The 26,750-nt window shown below is 47.4% G+C and overlaps 1 protein-coding gene across 5 annotated transcripts in view; it reads left to right on the top strand.

Moving 5' to 3' along the window:
* Positions 1-4,297: 4,297 nt before the first annotated feature.
* The window catches only part of LOC118776883 (rho GTPase-activating protein 44-like), a 75,614-nt gene continuing 53,161 nt past the window's right edge, over positions 4,298-26,750 (top strand). For all 5 annotated transcript variants that reach the window (XM_036527507.1, XM_036527524.1, XM_036527533.1 and 2 more), the window contains exon 1: positions 4,298-4,564. In XM_036527507.1, coding sequence (XP_036383400.1) covers positions 4,512-4,564 — 53 coding nt within the window. In that variant the 5' untranslated portion in view covers positions 4,298-4,511. The remainder of the gene's footprint in view (positions 4,565-26,750) is intronic.

The raw sequence follows: 26,750 nt of genomic DNA on the forward strand, positions 1-26,750 counted from the left end.
AACAAAAACAAAAATAATATAAACTAACGACCTGTAGATAGAAAATTAAGCTGTAATATAAATTAACAGGCTGTATACCATCTGAAAACGACCACCGGATGATGCAAATAGCATGCTAGCTCACATGCACAGTGGTTCTGTGGCACGTCTGATTTGTTTGGTGCATAGCTAGCTAGCTAACTAAGTAGTAAACAAGCTGAATTTTACTAAACATTGTAGGGTGAAATGTTTCATTGTAGCTGGATGGCTCAGCTAGAAAAGTTTGGCAACTAGACAGTCATCGAGCTATTTCTTCCACAGCTAGCTAGCATTAATGATGTAGCCCAAAAAAAAAAAAAATGAGTGGGAGAATACACCATTGAATAATATAATCAGGGCATATTTTCGTCAAATTTTTCATGGACGAAATTAACAATGAATTTTAGTCATTTTTATTTTGGCTAAAATAATTGCACAGGCTATGACTAAAATGTGACTAAGACTAAAATGTATTTTATTCGTTTGATTAAGACTAAAAATAAATTAAAAATAGGTGTGAAAATTAACACTGCAGTGGATTCACACAGGACCCAGTCCCAATATGACAACTTGGCGGGCAAATCCATAAAAAAGTCATTTGACCAACGACATAGCATAAAAACTGCAACTACTACAGTTTCATTGAAAATGTTTATCTGGAATTAAACAAATGTTTACATACCTCGACATGCTTTCTCAGGTTCGACGGTATGAAGTTACTTTGTGTCTTTTTAATGCAAGTATAAAAAGTTTTAAGAGAAAATTTCTCGCACTGCAATCAAAAATCAAGTTTGTCTCACAAAATGTTTTGATCGCGAATCAGTCCTCTTTGCTTGCGAATCAAAAAGTTTTGTGAGTCAAAAAGTTTTGCTTGCAAGTTGAACTGAACGTTAAGGAGCGGGATCTACGCTGATGGATGAAAGAAAAGTTTCTATTGGTGGGTTTGACTTGGATCGACAGCATGGCCACACCCATAGATATAGAAATGTAGATTCTTCACCCATTACGTCCAGTTCAACTTGCAAGCAAAACTTTTTGACCCACAAGCAAACCTTTTTGATTCGCAAGCAAAGAGGACTGATTCGCAGTCAAAACTTTTTGTGATTTTTGATTGCAGTGCGAGAAGCTTGCCTTAAAAGACACAAAAATAACTTCATAAGACGGCGAATTTTTGTAGGCAGCGATGAAGTTTGTGACTGACAGCGTAGGAGTAGTTTACTGTGATTGGTTTTTTTCCTGTGACAAACACAGCGTATGGCCTATCGCATTTTAGAAAAGAAAAGAAAATTCATCAGCTGACTTCAAAGCTATGCTAAGTGACAAGTAACGGGAACCTTCATAGAAATGTAGTGGAGTCAAAACTACAATATTTGTCTTTCAAATGTAGTGGAGTAAAAGTCGTAAGCTTCCAAAAAAAATAATACTCAAGTAAAGTAGAGATACTTGAAAAATGTACTTAAGTACAGCACTCAAGTAAATGTACTTTGTTACTGTCCACCCCTGGATTGCAGACAGGTTTCTTGATAGAGAATCTCCCAATGCTTTTATGAATGACCACCACTAACTGATACCAACACATGTTTACTATATGGAATGGCAAAGGAAATGCATTTAGAAGTGTACATCCGTTTAAAACACCTTCCCACACAACTTTCAGAGCTCTGGATAGGTATTGGTTATGCCGTCCAAGTCATCTCGTGCGGCAGGAAAAAGCACGATGGTGACACTAGAGGGAGTGCTGTTAACATAAAAATAAATATCTGCAATATCGACCTCAGTTCCTGCCGATATTTATGTGTTGAAAAATGCAAACATTGGCTGATATATCGGTCAATCTATGAATTCTTTGGGCCTGGGCCCATTTTTTAACCAAATCCTTACCTTCACTCATGACTATGGAATCAATGTCCCAAGTGTAAGCTAATTTATGCTGTTGAAAATAACACTAACTGATTATCTTCTTTTTATTGCTATGGGATTCAGATTCAAAGATAACCTATTTGGCCTTGACCGGTGATTGTTCTTGTCCGGGTAAATTAGAGGGTAAATAAGAACAGATCGTTGCAATTACGATTCAAGCTTTAGTGTATGTAATTGGCAGCCTCGTGGAAGATAAAGTATTTTACATTTGAGATTTCATTGTGGGACAAAACAGCAATTTACTGTATATAAGTTATTTGCCACTGTTCTTAAATGAAAATGTTATGATAATAACATTTTGTATATGTAGTGTATGTATGTAGTGTGATGTATATGAAGTCTGACTTTGGGTGAGTATGCTACACTGACTTGGCTCGTGCTTGACCTTTGACCTATTAGACTGTAAGTCTTGGTAGGATGCAAAACTGCAAATGGGGAGAGTGAGGTCTATCTTGGAAGCACCCGTCCACTGAAAGCAGCAGAAGCTGGAATCGGTCCATGAAAAACATTCCAAAGCCTGGCTTTTCAGTGCGCTTTTGCATGTTTATCTGAGTCCATAAAATGTCAGAAGGAGCTGCTATTCCACAGGGAGGCAATGGAGACCTCTCCGTGGACAGCGTGAAAGGGCTGACCCCTTGCCAGCTGAGCCAGCAAAGACAGATGCCCGGCTGTGTTTCTGGGCAGAGGTCGTGTGAGGGGCTGGTGTGGGGCATTTTAAAGGGCATTAATATAGCCCTATAGCAGGGTGATTTTTCACAGACAGAAAACTCAAGCAATGTAACAACCTTTTTTTTATTTGGGAAGAAGATAGACCCTTTTCCTGGAAACTAAAACACACATCATTCAAAAGTACACTATAAGGACAAAAGTGTTTGGCCACACCTGTTTTTCAGGGTTTGGGCTAGGCCCCTTATCTCCAGTGAAGGGCAATCTTAATGCTTCAGCATACCAAGACATTTTGGACAATGCTATGCTTCCAACTTTGTGGCAACAGTTTGGGGAAGGCCCTTTTCTATTCCAAGATGACTGTGCCCCAGTGCACAAAGCAAGGACTATAAAGGCATGGTTTGATGAGTTGGGTGTGGAAGAACTTGACTTGCCCTCACAGAGCCCTGACCTCAACCCCATCGAGCACCTTTGGGATGAACCGGAACGGAGATTGCGAGCCAGGCCTTTTCGTCCAACATCAGTGCCTGACCTCATAAATGCTCTACAGAATGAATGGGCACAAATTCCCACAGAAACACTCCAAAATCTTGTGGAAAGCCTTCCAAGAAGAGTGGAAGCTGTTATAGCTGCGAAAGGGGGACCAACTCCATATTAAAGTATATGTATTTGAAAACAATGTAATTACAATGTAATGGTCAGGCGTCCGAATACTTTTGTCCATATAGTGTATCTGTCCATGCGTTTCTGCATTCCAGTTTTTTTTAGTTTACACCAAAGTGCATTTAAAAAGAATTTAAGCATAATTAGAATGTTTGAGTAAATACAATGACATTCATACAGTGATATACTGATATTGCCACAGGGGGGTGCTGTTTGCCGCACTGGTGGAGGGAGGGAGGGGGGGGGGGGGGGGGGCAGGGGGGGACGACGACAATGTAACAGGGACCTTGAATGCTGTTACCTGTTTAGCCTATTAACATGCTAATTTCCACAATCGGTCTCTGATGATTGTGTAACTCAATACCTGATTTTCATTGACAGCTCCTCTTACTTGAAGGTGTACTCCTAAGCTGTTCACATGCTCTGACAAAGGTCTCTGTGTCCAATACAATCATTCCTCTTCATCAGTAAATAAACAGACCTCTGTGGAGAAGCAGGAAAGAGTTGTTTATTTGTTTTTGGTACAGCTTTGCAAATTCTATCATAGCAACGTCTGAAAATAGTAACGGTTCGGTTACACTCCACACTTCAGGATGGATATGTAATTATATTTTAATATTATATATTATTATTATGATATTATTATCATGTATCTGAAGTTTGTGTGTGTTGTTACATAAAGTGCATTGTGTATGGTGTATAGTCGCACAAACACACGGTCTCACATACACACACACACAAACGCAATTCATGCCAAGATCATACAGATAAAAAATATTGCAGTATGATATATACTACCCAGTTATTTGTAGTCAAACATTCATGTTCTAAACGAACACATTTTACGCGTAATCATTAATACATCGCGTGGGTTGTACGTGGCATTTTCACGTACTTAAAAAAAAGATCAGTGATCTGCCGCTGTGTTTTTTTTTAACAATTTGATTGGAAAACTACTCTTCCCATGCTGCACCGGAGAGCAGCGTCTGCTTGTCGTGAGCTGTCATTCTGCCCAAAGAGGAGAAATTGGTCCAGCATCTCTGAGCAGGGGAGCAGGCGATTAGGGCATGGAAATGCAGTGAATTTGTTAATTTAAATTTTTTGCAACGTGTTTTCGACTGCCATGAAGAAGAAGGGTTGTCGCAGGGTGGATTGTCTAGCTACACGCTGCGAAGTCTTGATGGTTCGTCAATGAGAAATGCCGAGTCCTTTTCACTATTGGGGTTAACGCAGAAAAATACAAGATGAAGAAACAATTCAATCGAATGCGACAGCTCGCTAACCAAACAGTGGGCAGGTAAGGACGGGGAAACCACGTAAATTCGTTCAGTTTCTAATAAAGTCGTTTGTTCCTGACATGGTTCGGGGGAAATAGGAGTTTGAATGAGGAAACAGTCGTAGGCTATGTGAACGGATCTGGCTGCGTTGGTACATTTCCAAGCGATTGAAAAAGTGGTTGACTAAGCAAATATATGCATTTCATTTACTCGTTACGCTTTTAATAGCATTCCTAAACACCGAAAGCCATACCATTAGCAGCAGTCCAAGATATCTCATTTATAGTCTGTGTATGTAGTAATTAATTTAATTGGCGTAATCGTCGCGGAATGGCATACTGCAGTGATACCGTGGCGGCGCAATTCTCTGAAAACGGTACGAATGGGAATTGGGAAAAAATGCGAAACCTTCTGTCGAACGAAAGGGCATAACGTGATGCCAGAAAAATATAGCCTAATTCCGGGGCTTCTCTATTATTCTGAGTGCAGCACAGCTTCTAGCATCGTTTTGTTTGCGATCGTCAGAGTTCGGTTGTGCTTGTTGTTAAATGCTGTAAAGAGCTATACGTCGCTGATAGAAGCGGATACGGGTTATGCGTCGCGAGCGGGGGAATGGAAACTGCGATGTTTTCATAACGCAGTAATTTCAGCAGTGGGCAATAGAGGCAGATACTTGGTTGATCTCTGGTCGCATTTTGCAGATCGGAGCAGCCCCGTAGCCTTTTCCCACCTCCAACGCAAAGGAAAAGTCGGACTGCTTAAATAGACAGTCTGCGCATGGATTTGACACGTTTCAATGAGTGCTGTCATTTTCGCTGTCGGTTTGATCGTTTTAATTGCAATGGGAAACATCAACAACGTCTCAGAGAGGGGCAGTTTGCCGTAATTGATGTTTCTGGATAGAACATTTGTTGTTACCCTATTTCGAGAGGAGTATCGCTATCTTAGGTAGATGATAGCTAGGCTATGGCCATTTGATACTGTCAGCATACCTTCCTAATTATGTTTCAGACCACTTGTGGTTGGTTCCTATATAGCCATTCAGTCGCGAACGGCTTACTTTTAATTAGAACGCTTTCAGTACAGACAGCCCGTTTCAAACCATTGCCCAAGTAAGACTGCAAAAGATTGGCTCTGCTCGTTGGTAATGAACATAACGTCTGTGTGGCCAATGCACACCCCACCTCTCCGTCAACAGCACTTCACTTTGTTGTTTTAACCTCACGACGTTTTTTCGCACGTACTGATATGGCATGTGCAGAATGCTGTGTGATCAATGACGTTTATTACAACTGATACTTTCGGCTCGCAGTGAACGAGGAAATGGTCAAATTTCTATTTCTGACCACTGATGCCCGCGGCCTACGCCACCGACAGGAGGTGAAAATTAAAACGGCCACTGTCGGTTCGAGCTGCGTGTTGCGGGCTGCAAATGATTTGATTTCTTTTGCCTTATGCATTTGTCGATGGCACTGTCCAAATGACGGTCTTTTCAGAGCCAAAATAAATAGGCATAAAGGTCATAAAAATAACACAAGGAGTGCCATTCTGTGTTGGCCCCTTCGGGAGCCTGATGACCTGATATAATGTGGTCTGATATAATGCAGAAACGTCCACTGGAACACAGGAAGCGGCCTAGAAGTCCAGACTTCCAGTTATGTTCTTTTACAATTAATTATGACATGTGGAAATTTCTGCGAATATGACGAAAGGTCTCGCAGTTTTGGGGTGTTACCTCTGTGATGGCAACGGCATAAACAAATCACACAAAATGTAAAAATAAAAATTGGATCATTTACCTCAGATTTTGAGGCTAATATAACAGAGCCAGTACTGACTGCTCTCAAGGGAAGAAGCCGAAACCGGAGAACAGTGTGTCAGTTACTACGGTAACGAGGCATCTTAAATGCAGTGGTATTGTGTCACCGGGAAGTGATGTTTGAGTCAGCGTGTGCCTAAAGCCTTCAGGGCGAATGGGATCGTGATCGGGACGGTGTGAGAGAAGGGGCTGCCGAAAGGAAACTGGAAGAATAGAGGCTTGGCCTACATTCCCGCTAAAGTCAACAGAAAGTGCTCTGTTTTCGTTTGCTTTTAAAAAACCACACCCGGTTTGCACGTGGACGCCGATGTCTAATTCAGCTATGGGACATCCCTCGCCCAAATCAAGCGGTCTCTCTTGTTCTATTGTTGCAAGGCCAAAGATTAAGATCAAGCTTAAGAATCAACATTACGTGTGTTTGCCCTCACAGTTTTGTATTAGGCTGTAGGGCTTAGATCTTGGTTACAGCAAATATCTTTACGATTACACCGTAGCAACCACATGATGTAGTGGTAGTTAGTATGTCTGGATCCTGTGCCAATTTAAATATATATTTTTGCTAATGGCAGTGATTATATTGATGGCAGATTTTTACCAGCGGGCCGACATGTGGATTGTTAGCGCCTCTGAAAGCAGATGTCACACCTATTCTCCGTTACGTGCCACACCAAGTGCCTTCTGCTGTAATCAGTAGTGTCATTTACACCCCAACCCCTCGCACCCTCGCACCCCCCCACCCTCCACCCCCAACTGTCATTACATGACTTTCTCCTCTCTGCACAAGCGTCCCGGTCTGCTGCAAATTCTAAATCGTGACATGGCAATTTCTGCCCCGTCAGAGCGGCAACCCAGTCTGCCTCATAAACTAACCCATGGACTTGCTCTGAATGCTATGCTCAGGTTTGATGCCAGGAGAATATACAGAAGGGGGCAATTGTAAATGGGGGGGGGGGGGGGGTGCACAAAAAGTCATGAAAACTATGTACATGTCTGGATATAAGGAGACAGTTCGGGGTGCACTGATGTCTGGGGATGAGCCCCATAGCACCAGGCCTGCTGGCTGTACAGTGCTGTTGTGGAAATTCAGTGCAATAGTTAGTTAGCGCGGGTGTGAATGTCAACAAGCAACATGACTTCAACCATATCACATCAGCCAAGGAGTGATGCCTTAGTGTGAATGAAGGTGCCCTGAAAATCTCATAAATATCCCTCTCTCTTTGATGTGAGCCTGTTTTTTGTGTTGTTTTTTTTTTTTTTTTGTAAGGCTAGTCTGTTTTAAATGTCAGCTGTTTTTGTTTCCCTCTAAGGTGACTGTGTCCTTCTGGTTTGTTTTGAAGTTTGTGTAAACCAGACTCTTGCGCATGAACAGCTTCGGTCTCAGTGCAGCATCTTACCTCTAAAGCTTAAGTCATACAAAAATCAAACACCACTACCACCACCACCCCACCACCCTCCCACCCCCCGTCCCACTAAAGCAGTGATCACCCCCTGACACCTCAGGAATGCAGGTGTGGTGTGGACTGAGACACACCTTGTCCAAACTTTGGGGTGGGGGTGCTTTGATACTGTCAATCAGACCCTGACCCAAGTACAGGCAGGGATGAACGTGTATAGCATCAAGTTCAGGACAGCATACCAAAGAGCCAGGCTAGAGTGATATGACACCCAGACTGGGGCCATTTTACACCTCATTGTACTGTAGGTGATTACTGTCACATTACGCATGGGGAGTACAATCGGGCTGAGGGAGGAGAGGCTCCCTGCTTCATCAGTGTAAGCATGTGTGTGTGTGTGTGTATATATATATGTATGTATAGCAGTGTGCAGGTAGCACTGCACAGACAACACGTGAAAGCCAGGTGTGTCAGTAAATAGAAATGTGTGCTTTGTTTTGTATAAGCAGTGCGAGAGGACTGAAAAAGGGTGAGAGTACTGCCACCGTTCTTCTCCACTTTTTCTGTGGTGGGTGTGAGGGTGTGTGTGTGTGTCTGATTGTGTGCATGTGCCCTGTCTTGCGCCGGCATTTCTGCTCTCCTGTAAGAGCGAGCGTGCCCTGTTAGCGTTAGCGGTACCGCGAGCGAGTATTAGCATTCCCCTCACACAGCCCGCCTGCCCAGGGACCCGGGGCAGTAACCCACTGAGGCGTAGCGGCACGGTAATGAGTAATAACCTGTTTCCTAAACGGCAGAACAGCCGTGGTAATTAGTAATATTTAGAAGGCTGAGATGCCGCGCGCGTTAAAGGCGATATGCGAGTCCTCTCCGGGTAGCTCGAACCGGGCTCCAGTTCTGGTATTCCCCAGGGACGGCACCGTCTCATAATATTCCAGACTCTTTTTAAGCCCATAAATATAGCACAGTACGTACCCGTGTAATGCACGAATTCCTTATATTGAACAGACTCAACATTTAAAACAACAGCTACGATATATGAAGATAAAATGTTTTAAAAAAATATTTTGTTCTTACCTTGTCTCTATGTTGTAGGTTTTGTTTGCAGATTTCTGTTTTATTGTTGCAGGATATACAGGAACATGGTACTGTAAATAATTTGCTTTCCTACTGCGATATTTTGCTTATGATGTAGTTAGCTAAACCTGATTGATGCACTAATTGTAAGTCGCTTTGGGTTAAAAGCGTCTGCGAAATACCAAATTGTAAATATATAGAAACATCTGTATCTATACACTGTCATGTGAACAAAATAATATAAAGTGCTTTGAGATGAGATTCTATTGCTTTTCTTTGTCTTTTCAAGAACAAATTCTCTGCTTTTCCGTTTTTAATTCTAATGTGGTGTGTTTACTGTACACCCGTGTGGCATTTAAAGGACACCTTTTCCTAATATTGCTTAAAGACCCCTAATTTTAATATACAATGACAGTAATCTTCAAATCTAGCTAAATCTAGGAAGCCATTTTGTAAAGTTCCATGTCCCTGTTACAGGTGTCTCAGACTGCCTCTTTTTGTTTCGCTTTTTTTTTTTTCTTGACTGGCCTGTAAAAAGTTATAGACACAAGTCCCGTATGTTTCATTCATTCAGAGCATTCTGCTTAGATGACTGTGTTCCTAAGTCCTGAAATAACACGATTAATCCGGCATAATGCCAACTCTGACTCCACTAAAAAAAAGTGAAAACCTGTGACAGTGGGTGCCTAAGTGTGGTGGAACAGACAGGGCAACCGGTGTAATCCTTTTAGCTGGTTATTTATAGGCATCTTCTCATTCATATTTTGGCTCTCACAGGCTGGGAAGCTGTCGGGTGTTTATGTTCGCAGAAGGGAACGGTGCTGTCTCTTTAAGAAATGACATCTTTCTCCTCTTGGAAAAAGGAAAACTTTTTTTTCCAGTTTCTGCTAGACTGCTGGGTCAGCAGAGGAAGCAGAAGAATGTTGTTACCGATAAAAACTTCTTCCATCAACGTGTGAACAAGAGAAAGGTTCCAGATACATTTCCAGAGTAATAAGCCATCTTTCCATTCTTCTTCTTGTCATTATTACTATTATTTTTAATGGCATGAAATATGCAGGGCCCCGGGAACAGTATCTGCTTTCAGGATGCCTCTTATTTACGGCTGAGAATGTATGTTCTCCTGGCAGCTATTTTGAAGCGGTGTCTGTAATCAAAGCCATATCATAAATTGCATTTCCTTCTGCCGGCAGAGACCTGCGTTTCATTATTGTCTTCATTGTTTTCCCTGCCAAATAGAATCAGAGATGATGTGGAGCTGTCCCAGCCCATTAGGAACCTAACGTGTGCAGCGTGACCAGATGCAAAGCAGGGGTACAAAGGAGGCACAGGGTACAAACAACTTTGGGGAGGGGGACGGGAGTCTTAGGACTTGACCCCTGAAGGCTGGGTCAGGAGTCGGGTATGCAGGGGTGAGAGTAGCTCTGGTGTGGGCAGGCGGGGGGGGGGGGGGGGGGCGTTTGGTTGGGCATAGGCATTTGGGAAGAGGACCACGCACTGGCAGGTGGACGATGCACCAAACATGCCAATGTGGTGCTGTGGGGTGGGCGGTGCGGCCACCACCACGTTCCATGTAGAATTCCCGGCGCCCCGAAACAGGACCGTGCCACATGGCAAGACTCTGCCTCCAGGCCTCCTCGGACCAATGAGACTCTGAGAATACCTCCGGTGAACACTCCACCGCTCGCCGGCGTCTGGCATGTGCCTCCGAGACGTGCCAGAGGGCCGGCCCTGCCGCGCCGAGCCTGGGGTTCGTGTTGCGTCTCCTCGGCGTTCAGCGTTCGAGGCGGGCACATGTCGGTGTCTGTCAGGGAGAGAGATAGGGTTACCCCGGGCTTCTAAATCCAGACCGCCTGGGCTATACGCAGTGCTCTGGGAATGTCACATTCGTCCTTGCTCGAGGTTCTAGGGGTGGAGGTCCTGTTTTTGTGACCCGTCGACCTCTGTGACCTAAAGCTGCGCGGCGTGGCTGACGGTGTATTTTACCCCGTCGAGCTGAAAAACTGCGCCTCTCTCAATGGAGTGTTTTAAGAGCTAAAATGGGGGCACACTGCATGTGCTTGGGGCTGCTCTCATGGTGCAGGAGTAAATTATGCTACCCATTTGATTTAGGGTCTCCAGCTCGCTGGGGTTACCCAGCTAATAAACAAGGTTCTGTTGATGACAGTGTTGATACAGTATTGCCATTCCATGGCAACAGCACGAGAGTGATATGTGTTAACGTGGTGTGCTTTTTTTTCGCTCTTCACATTATTGTGGTCCAGAATGTCATTCAGACACTACTTTTCCATTTCTGTTTTATTCATCGAAATGCACCGAGCCATGGTTGGTTACCTGTTATATACAGCGAGGGTCTGTCTCTGTGGTATGTGAGATTTGCTGTGCCTTGTTCCTTTTGACTAAAGCAGTGGGGAATGCTTCTGTCTGGGTGTGTTAAATCAGTGCTTCGAGGGAGAACTGTAGATCTAATACGATTGTCCTGGAGCCTGGTTCAGTTCTACTTCATGCCATAGTCTTACCTCACCCGAGCTGGAGCTCATTAATCAAAGAGAGCACCTTGTTTTCATGTGCTTTAAGGATCATGGCGACCAGTTTGTAGTAATTAAGGTTTATGCATAGTAGTGCATTGGACTCTCTGACACACAAATGCACACTCAGTGTCACACACAAACACAGTCTCACACAGACACACACACAGTCTCACACATATGCACGCACACACACACACACACACACATACAAGCACAGATGCATACACACACACACTCACACATTCCACACATATGCTGTCCTTATTCCTCTGCTGTCATATTCTCCTCATCTCAGCTCCTCCCTTCTCCCCTTTCTTTCTTCCCTTCTCTCCTCCTCTCTTCTCCTCTTCCCTGTTCTCCTCTCCTTCTATTCCTCTCCTCCCCACTCTGGGCAGCAATTTAATTTGCCGCTCCGGGAGGTTAAGTATCCCAGCATTTCCCAATGTGCTCTGCGTGTGGGTCCGTTCTGTGGGCTGGAGGAATTTACATGGCGGTCATTGGTGGTGGTGTGTGGTGTGTAGTGGTGGTAATAATTTATGTTTATGCGCATTGCCCATTTTCACTTAGCAAAAAAAAAAAAAAAACCTCCCTCATTAGCTGACACAGTAGACCAGTTGTATCCGGCTCTCTGCTCTGCTGCACACACACACAGGGAAGGCATCCACTCCAATAGCATCTCTGACCACAAGCAATGGAAATGATTCTGGTGCACGTAGCTGTGTTTGCTCCTTGGGAATCTTGTTGCTATGGGCCACTCTTTGTTGCTGAGGGAAGGGGGGGGGGGGGGGGGGGGGGGGGGGGCAAGGGGGTTGGGGATTGGGGTGGGGGTGGTGGTAGTGGGGGGGGTGCAGTGGTCCACAGACACATTTCAGCAGAAATCGAAAGTGAGGGTGCGCAGACGCGGCCGTGAAAGGCCACGCTGATTAGGTGGCATGGCTGTAACATGCTGTTACATGGCAGGGAGAATTCCGTGTAGTGAGCACTGGCATTTCGGTGGGGTGTTGGGGGGGGGGGGGGGGGGGGGGTTGGCAGGAGCTAAAGGGCTGACTCAAATTGACAGCAGGGTGTGAAGTTTTACACGTGTCGAGGGTGGAGGATGCTGTGGGGAGTCAGAAATGAGCCCCCCCCCTCCCCGTGATAGTCACTGCCGTGGTGTAGTTATTGTAGAGGCTGGTGAGTTTTTCAACTCTGCTGTGATTATGAGGAGATAAAACGCCATTCAGAGCTCTCCAGTGCAGTGGGGGCTGGGAGAGCCGGCCCTTTCTTTCTCTCACTCTGTCTCTTCCTATTTCCCTGTCACTTTTTCTGTCTCCCTTTCTCTGACTCCCTTTCTCTCTTTCTCTCCCTCTGTCTTTTCCCGCTCTCTCTTTCTCTCCCTTTGTCTTTCTTGCTGTCTCTCTTTCTCATTGTCTCCCTCTCTCTTGGTCTGCCTTTCTCTCCTTCTCTCTCTCTCTCCCCCCCCCACTCCCCACCTCACTCTCATTTCTGTGCATCATTACAAGACAGCCACACTCTTGGATATTTCGCGGCTTCGCTGGCAGTCGGTCTCTCACAAAAGGCCAAACTGAACCACGGGGATGGTGCAGGGGAGCAGAGGGCCCTGATTCACCAGGGGGTGCAGTATCGTGTGCTGGGAAAAGTGGCAGAGGAGGGGCGGGTTAGGGTGGACCCCTTGCCCCTCCCGGTATGACGTCGAGATTTAGGAAAAGATGCTCGAAGGGGTTCTCGTATCCACCCCCTGGCTCGTTAACGAGCGCCCTCACTGAATTAATAATGAGCTACTTTTCAGGCCGGTGAAGCACCAGCTGGAGCTCTGAGTGGTATTCAAAGCGGCATTGAATTGCATCTTAATCCTGCTCTGCGTCCTTCCCTGTACATTCCGGTAGCCTCTTCCTGTGTTTCCCAGTGAGACTAAGCAGCGGTATGGCCTAATGCACTGATTCTCAATCCTGCTCCTGGGCCCCCCCCCCCCCCCCCCCCCCCCCCCCCCTGCTCTTCACGTTTTCCATCTTTCCCTGCTCGAGCTACCTGAGTGAATACAGCAGTGGCACTTTTGATTAGCCGAGCACACCTGATTTAATCACTAATTTCAACCAGGTGTGTTTGGAGCAAGGATAGATAGAAGATATGCAGGACAGGGGGGCTCCAGGAGTAGGATTGAGAAACACTGGCCTAATGGTAAGGAAACTGTGATCATCACCAGAAGGTTGCTGGTTTGAGTCCCCATTGGGCAAGGTATTTAACCCACAACTGCCTCAGTACGTATCCATCTGTCTAATTGGATAAAATGGATAAAAATCTATGTAAGTCGCTCCGGATAAGACAATAATGTGACAATAGTGTGATGCAGGCAGGATCAGGCCCTGTTTTTGGGATTCTCTCAAGGCCTATGAGAGGGAGTGTCGCGCTGACACCGTTCCGACCCCATGACCAACCAGCGGCAGGAATGAGAATCTCAACCGCCCCTGTATCTCTTGGCGTCTGTGCAATGTGCACCCCAGCTGGGAGAGATTTCTCACTCACAGCTGGGCTGGTGCAGCTGATTCCTTTGAAAGTGGAGGGGGATAAAATGGCAGAGGAGGAAGATGAGCAAAGGGCGGGGGTGTGGGGGTGTGGGGGTGTGGGGGTGTTCGTCAGCACTTGCAGAAGCACCTGTTCCGACCGAATGTCGTGGCACATCGGGCAGTCACGGATTCGCCGAGAGGCTCAATCTTCAGCTGTCAGCTGGACCAGCTGTGTCACGTCCTCCGCTCGAAGCCAGCCTCTCAGCCCCCTCTGACAGGAGCCCCGCGGGTGCCGGGGCGAGGCGACGCTCTGGCCGAGAAGGCGAGCGGCTTCGTGATCTGGGAACGGTGTTGTGGCTATGACCGCATGGTGCTGCGGGACACACCCTGGCCAGACAGGGTCACGGTTTACAGTCACTCCAGCCATTACACATCTCCTCCCCACCCCCCCCCCCCCCACCATCCTCCTCCCTCTCTGTGTACCAGACAGGGAAATGAGCAACAGTGAGGATGGTAACACTGTGAGGCCTAGTTGAGTACAGGAGCTGCACCCTTAACCGTGTCATATTGTATTGCATTATCTTTGGAGTGAAGTCATATTACATAATTCCAATGTCCCCTCGGCTGTTGTGTCCCTACCAGTGTTGAGACCAAAACTACGCCCTTGAATCCAGGGTGTACATACTACTGGGCACAGTAATGTAGGTGGTAGTGTGGCATCATGGTAAGGAGCAGGGTTCATAGTCAAAAGGTTGCTGGTTTGATTCCCTGCTGTGACACTCCTGCTCTACCTTTGGGCAAGGTACTTAACACAGAGTTGCTCCAGTAAATATCCAGCTGTATAAACGGGTAACGTGTAAAGTTGTAACCTATGTAAGTCACTCTGAATGAGAGCATCTGCTAAACGACAATAATGTAATGTAATTTAATGTAATGGACTCAAAGAGCTTCAGTTTGCTCTGCCTAGACACATGGAGAGTATGCAATGAGAGCCCTGCAGAAGTGGACATGAGGAAAGGCGTCTGCTAAGCAAACAAGTGACTCAAGAATCACCACCTCATATGAAAACAAACCAACACAGGGGTCATCCCTCCAGGCCTACTCACACCCACACCAAAGAGCGAAACTCGAGCCTTCCAACCGAAACGGAGCCAATTTGTGATCTCAGCCCGGCAGGAAGTGACATCACGGCTTGACGTACCGTCCCGGTTGCTCCCTCGACGATTGTTCTGTTTCACGAGCTGCAAATTCCAGGCTGGTGTAGGCAAAACATGCACTCGATGACCGTAGCCCTTTTAACAGCAAATTGGCTGGCTTGTTTTCTCATTCTGTATTGTGGTACAATGACGCCCAGAGTAAATTGTTAACTTCATTAATGTGCTGTCCTGGGCTGTCAATAATCTCTCTACTGATCCAGGCCTTTAATCTGGCACAGTTCTGGTATTAATAAGATGAAAGGTGTCTCGCAGTGCGGCCTCATTATGATGAGTAAATCCTACTGTTAAGCCTGGACCAATTGTACAGATTGTCATACCATTGCGCCGTGGAGGGAAAATATTGCGGCGTTACCGTGGACGACAAAGTCACCTCTAAAGCCACACCTTCCTCTCTTGACAGACGTTTAGATTTGGGACACCATCACAGTTCAGCATTTCAATTAACAGCTGGGTCAAACCTTACTAATTAAGTGCTCAGTTTGTATTAAAAGCAGCATTCCCAGGGGGGTTTTCCGGGCGTATGGATGAAGGACACCAGCCTACCGTATGTATTAGTCTCTTTCTCTGTGCCCTTGCCCTGTACTGGAGAGCCCATACTAAAATGTGGCAGGGACTTCTTCAGATGCCGTCCCAGCTAAACCAGACTCCCATGCCGGATGTCTCAACCGTGTGAGCTGCCACCCCCTCCATCCATCCGCTGTGACCTAACAAGCAGTGTCGTGACTTAATGTCTGTGAAATTACTGCTGTGAGTTATAGGGAAGTCTCTGGACTAGTCACTGCTGTGGTGTTCGTGTGCTGCAGGTTTAACCTAAGAGAGGGAGAAAACGAGCATGACAGAGATATAGGGATATATATAGAGAGAAATCCTCCCAGTTTTATCAGCCTGGACCTTTTTTCCATTCCTGTTTTTCATCCTCCCTTCATTTACATTTTTGTCATTTAGCAGAGTGTCTTATCCAAAGCAACTTACATAGATTACAATTTTACAAGTTTTCCACGTTATCCATTTATATAGCTGGATATTCATTGAGGCAGTTGTGGGTTGAGTAACTTTGCCCAAGGGTACAACAGCAGTGCTCCAGCAGGGACTCAATCCAGCAACCTTTCGGTTATGAGCCCTGCTCCTTAACCACTATACCACACTGCTGGTACTCCTCTTCAAGCAGTTCTTCGTTTCTCGTGACAGTGACCCCTGCTGCTGCCCCCCCCCCCCCCCCTTTGCTCCATACCCCCTGACGAGTCACATGCATAAAACATAATCCTCCTGGATGCGGCGGCGTCCCGCACCGCACCGCCCTGCACTGCCCGGCGGATCCTGATGATATTCATGGGTTCCATTTCATTCCATTTCATTTCACCTTTAAGAAACGGAGCTCCGCATCGCCTGAAACTGATTATTTTCAGAGCGCTGGGCCACGGGGACTGACAGGGTGGAAAAAAAAAGAATCAGATCTATTGAATTTCAATATGTTTTTTTTTTTTTTTTTCACCAGAACATATGGGTTCTGACTGTGCATAGGTATGGTGGTGATGATTATAATGACGGTGATGATTGACCTAAATGTGTTATATGTGGCAATGATGTATTTCGCAATTGTAGAATGATTCAAATGAATGAATGTGTTTCCTATTGTTGAAAGAATGGGCTTTCCACATTTTGTGGTTGTTAATCATATAAGCATGAAAATTCCATCAGTGTCTTCACTTGTTTCCAAAGGTTTTGGTAATTATATAAAGGTTGTTTTATCAGTAATAGTTTAAAAATGAGGAAAAATTGAAGATTTGTGCGCACCAGACGGGTTCACACAAGGCCTCTCCGAGTAGCCTTGCCCCCTGTTTATGTGACATATACCCAGGTCACACAGGGAGCAGACTGTCGTGCTGGTCTGAGCATCGTCGAGGATAAAGCAAGAACTGTGCAGCCAGGAGGGACACCTGATCCTTTTCCGTGTGTGACCGGGGGGACAGGTAACAGGTAACTCCCCAGAGCAGCTGTCATGGGCGTGTCACCTACACTGCTCTGCCTGGCTGTTAAAATTTAATGGGGAGTAAAAACTGGGGGGGGGGCTCAGGTTCCGGGGACTGCGTGTATTGTGTGTGTGCACAGTCAGACTTGCAGCATTAAAAATCCACCAGTAAAATATAATGATGTAAAAGTAAATGCAAGTATACATTAAGGTTTCTGCTGAGCAAATCCACAGAGTGGGCGGCAGTGTAGTATGGTGATATCGAGCAGGGCTCATAACTGAAAGGTTGCCGGTTCGATTCCCTGCTGGAGCACTGCTGCTGTACCCATGGGCACTTAAGTACTTAAGCCAGAAGTGTGTCAGTATACATCTAGCTGTATAAATTGATAGCATGTAAAAATGATATCCTACGCAAATCCCTCTGGATAAGAGGGTCTGCTAAATTACAGTAATGTAATGAGTGAAGGTTGTTTGTATCCTTTGAATGAATGAACTGCCTGCAGGTTTTTTTTTATCAGCTTATAGGGACAGCAAAACAATTAACATCAAAAACTAAAGATTTTTTTTCTTGCGTAGATTCCTGTTTAGCTTCTAATCCCAGCTTATGCAGTAAATAAAGCATCAGCATGAATTAACATGAATTATGCGGGAAATGGCGTGAGGACATGGCTAGACAGGCCGTTGGGGGAGAGAGAGGGCCTTGATGTTGCCGGAGAGCGTCCCGGCTTCCTCCGTCCTGATGGCTATCGCAGGCTAGTGGCGCAGCACGGGCGTAAAATAGCGGTGAATCCGTGACCCGAGAGAACATCAAAGGTAGGGGGGCTCTTGGCCCTCTCCCGTGAGGGCGGGCGTAACGGGGCCGAATTCAGGGATCCCGAGGAAGGAGGGAGGCGGGGAGGGACACCTCAAAGCCTAATGAGGGAGCAGCGGGGATGGCTGCGCTGGGACTCTGGGACAGACGGAAGAGGAGAGGACGGGGGACGGGGTCCGCCGGGAAAGGAGCGCGGGGATGAAAAATCCTCCTCGTTTCCTGCCTCGTCTCATGTGGACCACCCTCCACTGAGCAGCGTTAACCCCTGCGATGAATATCCAGAAAAAAAAAAATAAATAAAAATATTGTCTCATTTAATTAGAGGCAATTACAGCCCAGTGATGAGTTGCTACAGCAGAATTGCAGTTGAAGGCAGTGTGTGTAATACAGAGGTGTACGTGTGTTATATCACCCCAAAAAATAACATGTACCCAACTGAAGCCTGATCGTGTGTGCAGTGTGAAGCCCTTCTGAAAGGTTTCTACCTTTGATTTGTACTGCACTGAAGTGCAGTGATTGTCGTCCTGTTTGGTCTGACCTCCGATATGTACATCTCTCTCAACAGTCCGGGCACGCTACCAGAATGACATCTCCGCTGCATCAGTGTTTCGTCCTTTATGCGGTCACTTGGAGACCCAGCCAATGCAGAACGCTCTTGCTGTGACCTTTCAACAAGGTTGCGAGTTTGTCACCAAAAATCTTGTGAGAAAACGACTTGTCTGGAGAAGCACCAGAGTGATTGCACCTTCTCTCTCTGTCGCTTAGTTACCCCTCACCTGCCCACCGTTTCCAAGGGTCGAGTAAGTGTCAAGGGGGTCTGAACTCCAGCGAAACTGTCACCTACATTTCTGGTAGTGCAGTGTCACGCATCGCAGCTGTCTCTGTGTGACTGATTGTCTCCCCATTGACTCTCTGTTTGATTATACTGGGGCAGACATTACTGAGGGGGAGAACAGAACACTCTACAGTAACTGTTCAGACCTCCCAGTGTGCCACAAAGTGTAAATTGAAAGGACTGAAAAGGGCTGAGAGTACTGCCTTTTTACTATGCTGTTCTTCTCCACTCTGTGGTGTGTGTGTGTGTGTGTGTGTGTGTTTGGGAATGTGAGTGTTTGTGAGTGTGTGTGTGTTTGGGAGTGTTTGTGTGTGTGTGTGTGTGCATTTGTGTGTGTGTGTGTGAGTGTGTATGTGTAAACGTGTGTGTGAGTGTGTGTTTGTGCGTGTGTCCGTTATGTTATGCTTAGCAGAACTTCCTCCTTTACAGGGAGTGAAGCAGGGGCCTCTCAGACCCCAATGCAGGCTGTTCAATCCTCCAGTCTCAAACCCCTTGTAAAGAGCAACATTACTGCAGATATTCTAGCGCAGCTTACCCTTGCTGTGCAGTTTAGCTATTCATAACACACAACTGGGCAGATTTGGCATGGGAGCGAAATGTTCCCCTTTTTTAAAGAAATGGCTCCTTTGCTTTGTGAAGTTGCTGCTATTAATCTGAGCAGACACTGGAAACTGGGACGCAGACGGACCACACTGTCTCTTTCGGGAAGGCGAGCACATCAAATGTCCTCTGCCTGTTTGTTATTTTATTAAAGCGAACACAAGCTGAGCGAGGCGTCCTAGCGATGTTCCAGTCAGTGTTGTAGCTGATGTGGCGTGACGATGACTGGCGAGAAAATGGGCCATTCTCACCCCACAGCCCGCAACTGCATCCATCACTTCTTTAACTGATTGGGGAGGAAGTGACATCATGTCGTCACTTCCTTACACGCAGCTGAGCCCGTTGAACCAGCACTCACATACCGTGCTCCAGGTACTCGGCAGAGAATGAGCCCTGCCCTGATTGGTTGCCCTGCTTTGGTAACAGGTGGAGGAGATCGGCCACAAGTGCGTGGGCAGCGATGTCATTGCGTTCGCCCGACAATGACCTCACCCGGCTCTTGTAGGTAACCAGGATGTGCCCTTCCTGACACGTAACTCAAGAGGGTGAAGTGGCAGGCGCAGCTGTAATGCTCAGCCTCCCTCTTTCTGAATACTTTATATGCCTTGTCTTCGCAGGCCGCGGCAGGTTTATTTTAGGGCGCACACTGCTGGTGACCTCCTGCCGGAACGCACTCCCATACCTTGTTATTCAGTAAACACCCTTTTCCAGTGCGAGGTAAAGGTGACCGTACTGCATAAACAGGTGAAAAAAAAGAACTGGATACATCAGTGGAATGTTTCACAAGCAGTTGTTGGCCTCGCAGGAAGACAACGCATCACAAAATATCAAAAGTTAATTGCGGGTCACTGCCGTGTTGTTATGTGGAGAAACCAGATCAGGGCCATTTTTGGTCCGGTCAAGTCTTGGTCTGGTTTGTTTTTGGCTTCAGAGGTATCTGTCTGTCTATACATTCCCTGCTTTTACGAGCATCTTGTTTCTCCCAGTATCAAAGCCATAGTCGGGAGGGTGTATGAGAGGTATACAGAGGTATGTGCCCCTGAGTGTTAAAGAGTTTAGGGTGAGATACAGGAAGGCATGATCCTATCCGCCCTCCTCAGGGGGGAAGCCCGTCTTACAGACATCTGTCCTAAATCACGCAAAAGTCTCTGTCAGCTCTCAGACCGACGGGGGGACCTTAAGAGGATTTTCTTTTATTTTTTTTACCGGTACAGAAACAAAACAGGCAGCTTTGAAGTGGAAGGAGCTTTGAGCAGGCCAGGGAGCAGCTCAAGTGATGATGCCAAAGGCGGAAAAAAAGGGGGCTGGGCGTCTTGGAGGTGAACTGAACAGCCCCGCGACGCGAAAGGCCCCAGAGCGGCCCTCTGTTTGAGGCGGCTCCCTCCCACGCGACCGCTTCCTGTCATTCAGGAACGACAAATACCTCCCGAGAGGAAGTGGGCCGCCCCTCGCTGCGCCGCGCCGCGCCGCCTCCCTCCCTCCCTGCTCTGTGCCAAACTGGTAACAAACAAGGGTGGGAAAAAGCGCCGATTTCCTGATAAATCGCTGCCCTCTCATCTCTGTGCCTGTGACGAAAGAGGTGGCCCGTTCACTCGCTCCGCCCGGCCCTAGCGACGCTAGGCAGCCTGGATGTAACCCTCACGTCGTCACGGCGACGGCAGCGATTGTTACAGAGATTTATTCTTCTCTCTGTCACAGTAACGGGGGCTGACACAGAGTCCTCATAGCGTGTTCACGCGGTTGTCGTGTGGAGCTTTTATGTGGCAGCCCAGGTCAAATGCTGTGTTTGGGAATACACTGGGTTTGCTGTCTGGGGGGTCAAAATCTGCCCCGTGCTGACCGGTTCAGAAGGTCCACATGATGTGTTGGTTCCACTGCAAGGGGTTCTGCATCTCTTTGATGGTGATTTGATGTGATTTGATTTGTGTGTGCGCACACGTATGTGTATGTATGCAGTGTGTGTGTGTGTGTGTGTGTGTGTGTGTGTGTGTGTGAGCACACGTATGTGTATGTGTGTGTATGTATGCAGTGCGTGTATTGTGTGTGTGTGTGTGTGTGTGTGTGTGTGTGTGTGTGTGTGAGCACACGTATGTGTATGTGTGTGTATGTATGCAGTGCGTGTATTGTGTGTGTGTGTGTGTGTGTGAGCACACGTATGTGTATGTGTGTGTATGTATGCAGTGTGTGTATTGTGTGTGTGTGTGTGTGTGTGTGAGCACACGTATGTGTATGTGTGTGTATGTATGCAGTGCGTGTATTGTGTGTGTGTGTGCGTGTGTGTGTGAGCACACGTATGTGTATGTGTGTGTATGTATGCAGTGCGTGTATTGTGTGTGTGTGTGCGCGTGTGTGTGTCAGCGTGACTCAGCAGGATGAAAAGGAGCACTCGTATGCAGGTTAATCAGGTGATTTGAGTAGATAGTGACAGATTATGAAGTCTGAACCCTACTCTTGTGAGAGGAGAGGAACAAAGAGAAAGATAAGGACGCACATCCCTAATGTGAAGGAACAGACAGCGAGCTCCAGTGATGTGAAGAGGTGTGACAGAGAGATATGAGCGAGGCGTTAGCAGGGCGGGGTGAGGATGTCCTGATACGTCCCATGCAGGGTTTTGAGCTCACGGGCCCAGCAGGGACGCAAGCCAAATCTATCTGGACTGAATTGTGTGACGTCAAGGCGACCATCCAGGGGCAACGAGGCCCCTCTGATAGCGGGCATCTGTCACCCCTAATCATCCACCTCATCCATGTCTTCCTCTTTCTTGTCCTCTCTCATGCAGCCCTCATCTCCAGTTTTTTTGGAAACTTCACCCCCCCTTTTTTTACCTTTAAATTGAGAGCACATTACCATGGCAGCTAAATTAGAACCGGTATTACTGGTTACTGCTGCGGTACAGTAGAAGACTTGCGGTCCCTTTCCGTTTCCCACAATTCTCTGGGGTCGCCAGAGCTCACTCCACAGGTACCGTCGATCGCCTCCGCAGGGTGGAGCACAAAAGGTCACGGGAAAATCGTGGGTATCCTGGCATGGAGGGAGTCGGGGATCAGCATTACAGCATCTCCCCAAGAAGCTCTACTGCACCCCTTACCTCAGAAATGATTCAGCCGCCCAGTGACAGGATAGGAGGAATTACAAGCGTTTCTGTCAGGTCTTTACTCTAATTATTCGCTCAACAGACTCCCTTACCCAGGGCAAATTGCACAGCTAGAATATTACCCATTCATAAAGCTGGAATTTTTTACTGAAGAGGTTCAGGCTGAGGACTTTGATCAAAGGCCACAGCGGCAGTTTCACAGTAGAAATGCCCTTAGCGTCATGGAGCACAGGCCTGGAAAAGGGTTTTAGGTAACAGTGAGGACTAAGTGGGGTAAAAAAAAAAAATTACTGTAAAGTCAGTAGTGTGAGTCATGCTAGATTGGAACTGCACCCGCACCCATCCCCCCAATAAGCGATGAAAAAGCCACCACAGAAATGTAATGTGGTTGTGTTGGTCCTTTCCATCTTGCCTTATTCGCTGCCTCCAGCCTATCCGGTTCCACCTCTCTGCCCGCCTCGCGTTCGCCCTTGGCTGCCGTCTCGAAATGTTGCTAAGCGCACTGGAGCGTGTGTGTGTGTGTCAGCTGACTGTTCGGTTTTAAAATCACACCAGACGCCCCAGCCCTGTTTGTGGTTTAACAGGCTCGCGGAGAGGAGCTCTGTGTGAAACCCACAGCTCTTTGAGCCGTAATGGAGGTCTTCTCCAGAAACGTGTCTTCTTACAGGAATAGTCATTGCAGATAACTCCGCTTGGAGCCCTGCTGCCCAGCGCAATTTCCTGCCCGTCCTCGCTCGCCGTGTGAACCAACGAGCTGTCTCGGGGAGACCATATCTGTGCTGAAGCGTGTGTGTGCGCAAGCGCGCGTGTGTGTATGCATGCGCGCATGTGTGTGTGTGTGTGTGTGTGTGTGTGTTTGTGTGTGCGCGCATGCTTGCTTGTTGCATTACTTGCAGCTATTCTGGCATACTTAACAAAGCTATGACCTAGTTTGCCAGCCAGCTAAGTGGGTTTCTCTGTTTTGGTAACCCGCTTTCCTCTGTCCCCTCTCTCTCCCTCTCTCTCTCTCTCCCCCCCCCCCCTCTATCCCTTTTTTCTCCCCGACCGATCCTCACTTTTGCCATTTAGGCAAGCCGCCTGAGACCCCGGGGGTGCTCTTTACAGTTCGGCCTTCTAAACAGGACTGAATCGCGCTGAATTGCAGTTATTTCACAAGAGTGTGCGTGGGGTCACCAGTCTAGTGCATCACAAGCAGAGGGTGATTATATCACTCTGCTGGGTGTCTGCAGCAGCAGTGAGCCCTGGTGTGGTTTGTCCGTTCTGGGTGTAGATTGTAGTGCAGTATGTTGTGTGGTGGTTAGAGCGCTATGCTGCGTGTAGGTTGTAGTGCAGTACGATGTGGGGTGGGTGTACAGCTATGCCATGTGTCAGTAGCAGCAGTGAGTTTGTTTGTTCTCTTTTGTCTGCTCTGGGTGTGAGTAATGCATAGTACAGGGCACGCCCTGCGTGTTCAAAGAGGACCCGTGTGAGGTCCAGCTCCAATCCAAAGACTCAGCACATCGGTGGGTCACCCTGAAACGATGGATCCTAGAAGAACATAATCCAGCCGTCTGACTGTGTCTCAGGCTCAGAGCCTTCCCATCTCCTCTGAATTCTGCCCCCCTCCCTCCTCACCCCCCCCCCCCCCCCCCTTATTTTTGTGTAGAGAGTGGCACAGCTGCAGCCTCCACTGGGCTCAGCTGGACGACAACATCTTGTGAACAAATGGGAGCAAAACAGCAGAGAAATGGCTTCTGCTCTGCTGAGTGAAGTGGACCTCTATCAGGCAGGCACACACACGCACGCTCACACACACACACACACACACGCACACACACACACGCACGCACACACACGCACGCACACACACACGCGCACGCGCACACACACACACACACATGCACGCTCACACACACACGCACGCGCGCACACACACACGCACACACACACACACGCGCACACACACACACGCACACACGCACACACACACACGCATGCACACACACACGCATGCACACACACACGCGCGCGCATGCGCATGCACGCGCACACACACACACACACACGCACGCACGCGCACACACACACACACACACACACACACACACACACGTGCGCGTGCACACACACCGACATACACACACATGCCCATACGCATACACAAATGCAGGCAGACACGAGGATATTAGTGATCAGGACACAGCAAACAGTAGGCGGGGTTGATTGATCAGATGTGGAATTAGCAGAGCCGTGAGTACGAACCCCTAAGGAATACTGCTGTGCTTTCCCTTCATACCGACACCTAACCTGCATTAAACTCAGCCGTGACGCTGCTCATAAAAATATGGATTATTATCTTTCCATAATAGAAGGGGGAGGGGGAGTGCAACATATGCTCCACGGTCCGTCAGCAGGTGCCCCTCATTGTGTATGCAACAAAAACAAACCTGCAGTGATTCCCCTTGCTCCACATGCTCAGGCCACGCTGAATCAGGTCCACACACGTGAGCTCTGAGCTCTGAGCTCCGTCTCCCTCACGCTGCTTCTGTTTTGATTCGCTGCGGATGCCCCGTTTGGAGGGCTACAACTGGAGGGATCTGCAGTTCCTCGCTCGGGGGGCCAAAGTCTGCTGATTCCTGCATTCCCACCCTCGTCGGGCATCTGGTGCCCAGTCCCAGGGCTTTAGCGTGCGGCCTGGACTCCCCTCCAGACCTGCACGCTGTGTACCCTCTGACCCCGGAGAGACCTGCAGAGACCAGAAATAGCCATACCCGGGGTCTTTCCCATTTATGTATTTCAAAAATATATTGTCAAATTAACCCGTTGACACTGACGTATGATTCGGGCTGCAGTGTACTGTAGAGGTAAGGAAGCAGGACTCCTAACGTAAAGGTTGCTGGTTCAATTCCCAGTTAGGGCCATGCTGATGTACCCTTGGAAAAGGTACATAACCCACAGTTGTCTCAGTAAATGTCCAGCTGTATAAATACATAAAGTAAAAGTTGTAATCTATATAAGATGCTCCGGATAAGAGCATCTGCTAAGTGACAATAATGTCATGTAATTATTTAAATTTGACCTATCGGAAGGCGTAGTAAAAGGTGTGTTTGGCGAATATGCCATCGAGTGTGGTACCGGTAGGTGCTTGTGAAAGAGCTCAACTACAATTACTGTAATGTTTTGTTCCACTGCCATGTTGCCTCTCTGAAATATGTTTGCTTGGATTTCATTAGATTCCTCCTCTGGGTAATGTATGTCAAGCACTCCTACATGCACAAAGCATGCATTAATAACCCTATAGTGAGTGATTGTTGTTGTGTATGCAACACTAATTGCATTCCTTACGGTGTGGAACCGAACGCAATTCAGAAGGTGGTAATAGCGCAACTCCACTGTGCGTGCGTGTGCGGTACGTCCAAGTAAATATTAACTCTAGCGATTGTGCTTGAGTATATACTGTCTCTATAAAGACCCTCAAGCTCCACATCGGCGTGCATCCTATGAAGTGTGAGAGAACAATTAAATTTTAAGTATTTATGTTTCAGTGTAGCCTCGGGGTGCGTTTTCAAAATCTGTTTCAATGAAAAGCATTTTTGCAGTAATGTTCGACACAGTCAGGAGGAAAGAGAAGGAGGGAAATTAAGAGGAAGCCAAGCCGAGCGGGGCGGCCAAACCCTGTGAAAGCGTTCAGTTTCCAAACTCGCTTCACCAAACCCAGGCAGTGATCTCGTTTAATCCCCTTTTAGTAGAAAATGGAAGGAAAGGCGTCTTAGAGCTGATCAATGTTCAGCGACTGTGCTCCTGACGAAAGCTGTAATTTCTTTCATGGAGAGGGGGGTTCCTCCTCTTTCAGTATGGGGGCAGCAAAGGGTGGTGAAGTGCCTTGTGGGTAATATTCTGGAAGGCTGAAGTTGAATGACAGCAGACTATTCCCAATATTAAATCCACCCCCTCCTCCCAGATTTCCAGGTCTGATATTAGCCAGGGACTGTGTTATCCCTGCCATATTCCGCATCCCTTCTGATAGAAGAGGAGGTGTCTAATAGGTCTGTGGTTCCCGCTCATTACAGGGCAGATGCAGAAGGATTGCACCCAGCCCCCAATCTCTCATCTCCACACCACCCCCCCACCTCCCCACCCCCCACTCCCCGCCCACAGTCTCCTGCTGCATGCCCCAATGCTAGAGAACAAATTACACAGCGAAGTTGTTTCAGATTATTGATCTCGGCTGAGCCATTTTCATTTCCACAGCTATCCGAGGCGGTGATCTTGGCAGCCGTAAGTGGGTCAGTGCACCAGCCCTGGCTCTGAGCGTGCGTTGTTCCTGTGGGGGTGGGTGTCACACGCAGAGCCCAGGGCAGGGGCCACCTCGCGTCCCT

This window comes from Megalops cyprinoides, chromosome 1 (assembly GCF_013368585.1).
Source record: "Megalops cyprinoides isolate fMegCyp1 chromosome 1, fMegCyp1.pri, whole genome shotgun sequence".
Lineage (NCBI taxonomy): Eukaryota > Metazoa > Chordata > Actinopteri > Elopiformes > Megalopidae > Megalops > Megalops cyprinoides.